This window comes from Belonocnema kinseyi, chromosome 7 (assembly GCF_010883055.1).
Source record: "Belonocnema kinseyi isolate 2016_QV_RU_SX_M_011 chromosome 7, B_treatae_v1, whole genome shotgun sequence".
Lineage (NCBI taxonomy): Eukaryota > Metazoa > Arthropoda > Insecta > Hymenoptera > Cynipidae > Belonocnema > Belonocnema kinseyi.
The window spans coordinates 86,519,436-86,520,858 of NC_046663.1; the positions used below are offsets into that span (position 1 = coordinate 86,519,436).

Genomic DNA, 1,423 nt, shown 5'->3' on the forward strand with positions numbered 1-1,423 from the left:
GTGATGGAATTTTTCTGAGGTCGGATTCGGATTCAGCGCAGCAAAAACCTTCGGGTATACTAGGTCTGGTCTCTGGTTCCGGACCTTTGTCAAATTTTGTCGCCCTGTGTAATTCAAGAAAATTCAGAAATAGTAATAGACTTGAATTTAATGTCATAAAAATAACGAAATTGATCTTTTGATTTAAAAAAGTGACTAAAAGTGACGGCTTGGCAGCTCTGGTTACTCTTGACAGTTACTTGAAATTTTTCTTACAAAAATTAATTGACGTTTGCCATTTATTTTCTAAATACCTGACATTTCCCCAACTAACACAAAATTCGCTGACTTTCCCCTGATTTTAAGTTTTTCCCTGAAGTTTGGCCACCCTGAAATAGTATATAGAATATATTACTATCAAATAGAAATTTATGATTTTGAAACTGGTACCAGTAAAAACAGCTGGAGTATCTCCATCGCTAGTAACATAATAGCAAATGTGTCCTCTTGTATGACATGGAGTTTGAAGACACTCGACATTTAAGTCTCCAATCTTGAATTTATCTCCATGTTTCACGTTCGAAGTCAAAGCGCCAATTCTGTCGTCTCCTCCGTAAACTTGGAGGTCGCTCATCATCTTACATAGCTTTTCATTTCCTCCAGCATGATCCCAATGATGGTGGGTGGTCAAAACTTTCGTCAAATTAACGCTGTTTTCTTTTACTGCTAAAAAAACAGCATCAGGATCGACGGGATCTACAATTGCTGCTTCTTTTGAACTCTCATCAATGATCTGTTGATTAAACCTTCGTTAGATTCGGCTTTAATTGAGAGCAGTTTTTGACAGTAACGCGTTACCAGGAAATTTCAACCAAACATTTTTATTCACACGAATATTGACATGGAGTGAAAGCGTTCTTTTGGACAAGAAGAAAATAACTTAAAAAATGTTTCAAAATCGGAGAACATCTTCTATTTCCCATCAGGATAGATATTTTGTATTTTCGGATTTTTAAAAGAAGAAGAATTTACTGTTAAAAATTGAAAAAATTACTTCTACTAAAAATTTTCATTATTTACATATGTCTCGAACCAATATTAAAACAATTTTTTTCATAAAATTGAAAAAATATGAGTAAAAAGCATAGATAGTTCCTAAAAATTAATAAAAATGGCCAAATCGAAACAATTAAATAAATTATTTAATAAACGTTTTTCACGCCTAAAAAGATTTTTGATCGTTTGATCAGTGCTCACACAAAAAATAAGTAAACAAGCATTTTAATAATTTTGTACAAATGTATGGAAATGACACGACACGTATAAAAAAATCGTAAGTAACAGGAAGACGACCATCATTTTGGCAATGTAAAAAGTATAATTTGGGGGGAAAAAATCTACACTTATATTTATTGCCACTTTTTTTAGTGAGTGTAAAAATATT

At 32.5% G+C, this 1,423-nt stretch overlaps 1 protein-coding gene across 2 annotated transcripts in view; it reads right to left on the bottom strand.

Annotated features, from left to right (window-relative positions):
- Positions 1-1,423, bottom strand: part of LOC117175845 (hydroxyacylglutathione hydrolase, mitochondrial-like) — a 65,251-nt gene that overhangs the window by 3,340 nt on the left and 60,488 nt on the right. For both annotated transcript variants that reach the window (XM_033365630.1, XM_033365629.1), the window contains one exon: positions 430-772. In XM_033365630.1, the coding sequence (XP_033221521.1) occupies positions 430-772 (343 nt within the window). The remainder of the gene's footprint in view (positions 1-429; positions 773-1,423) is intronic.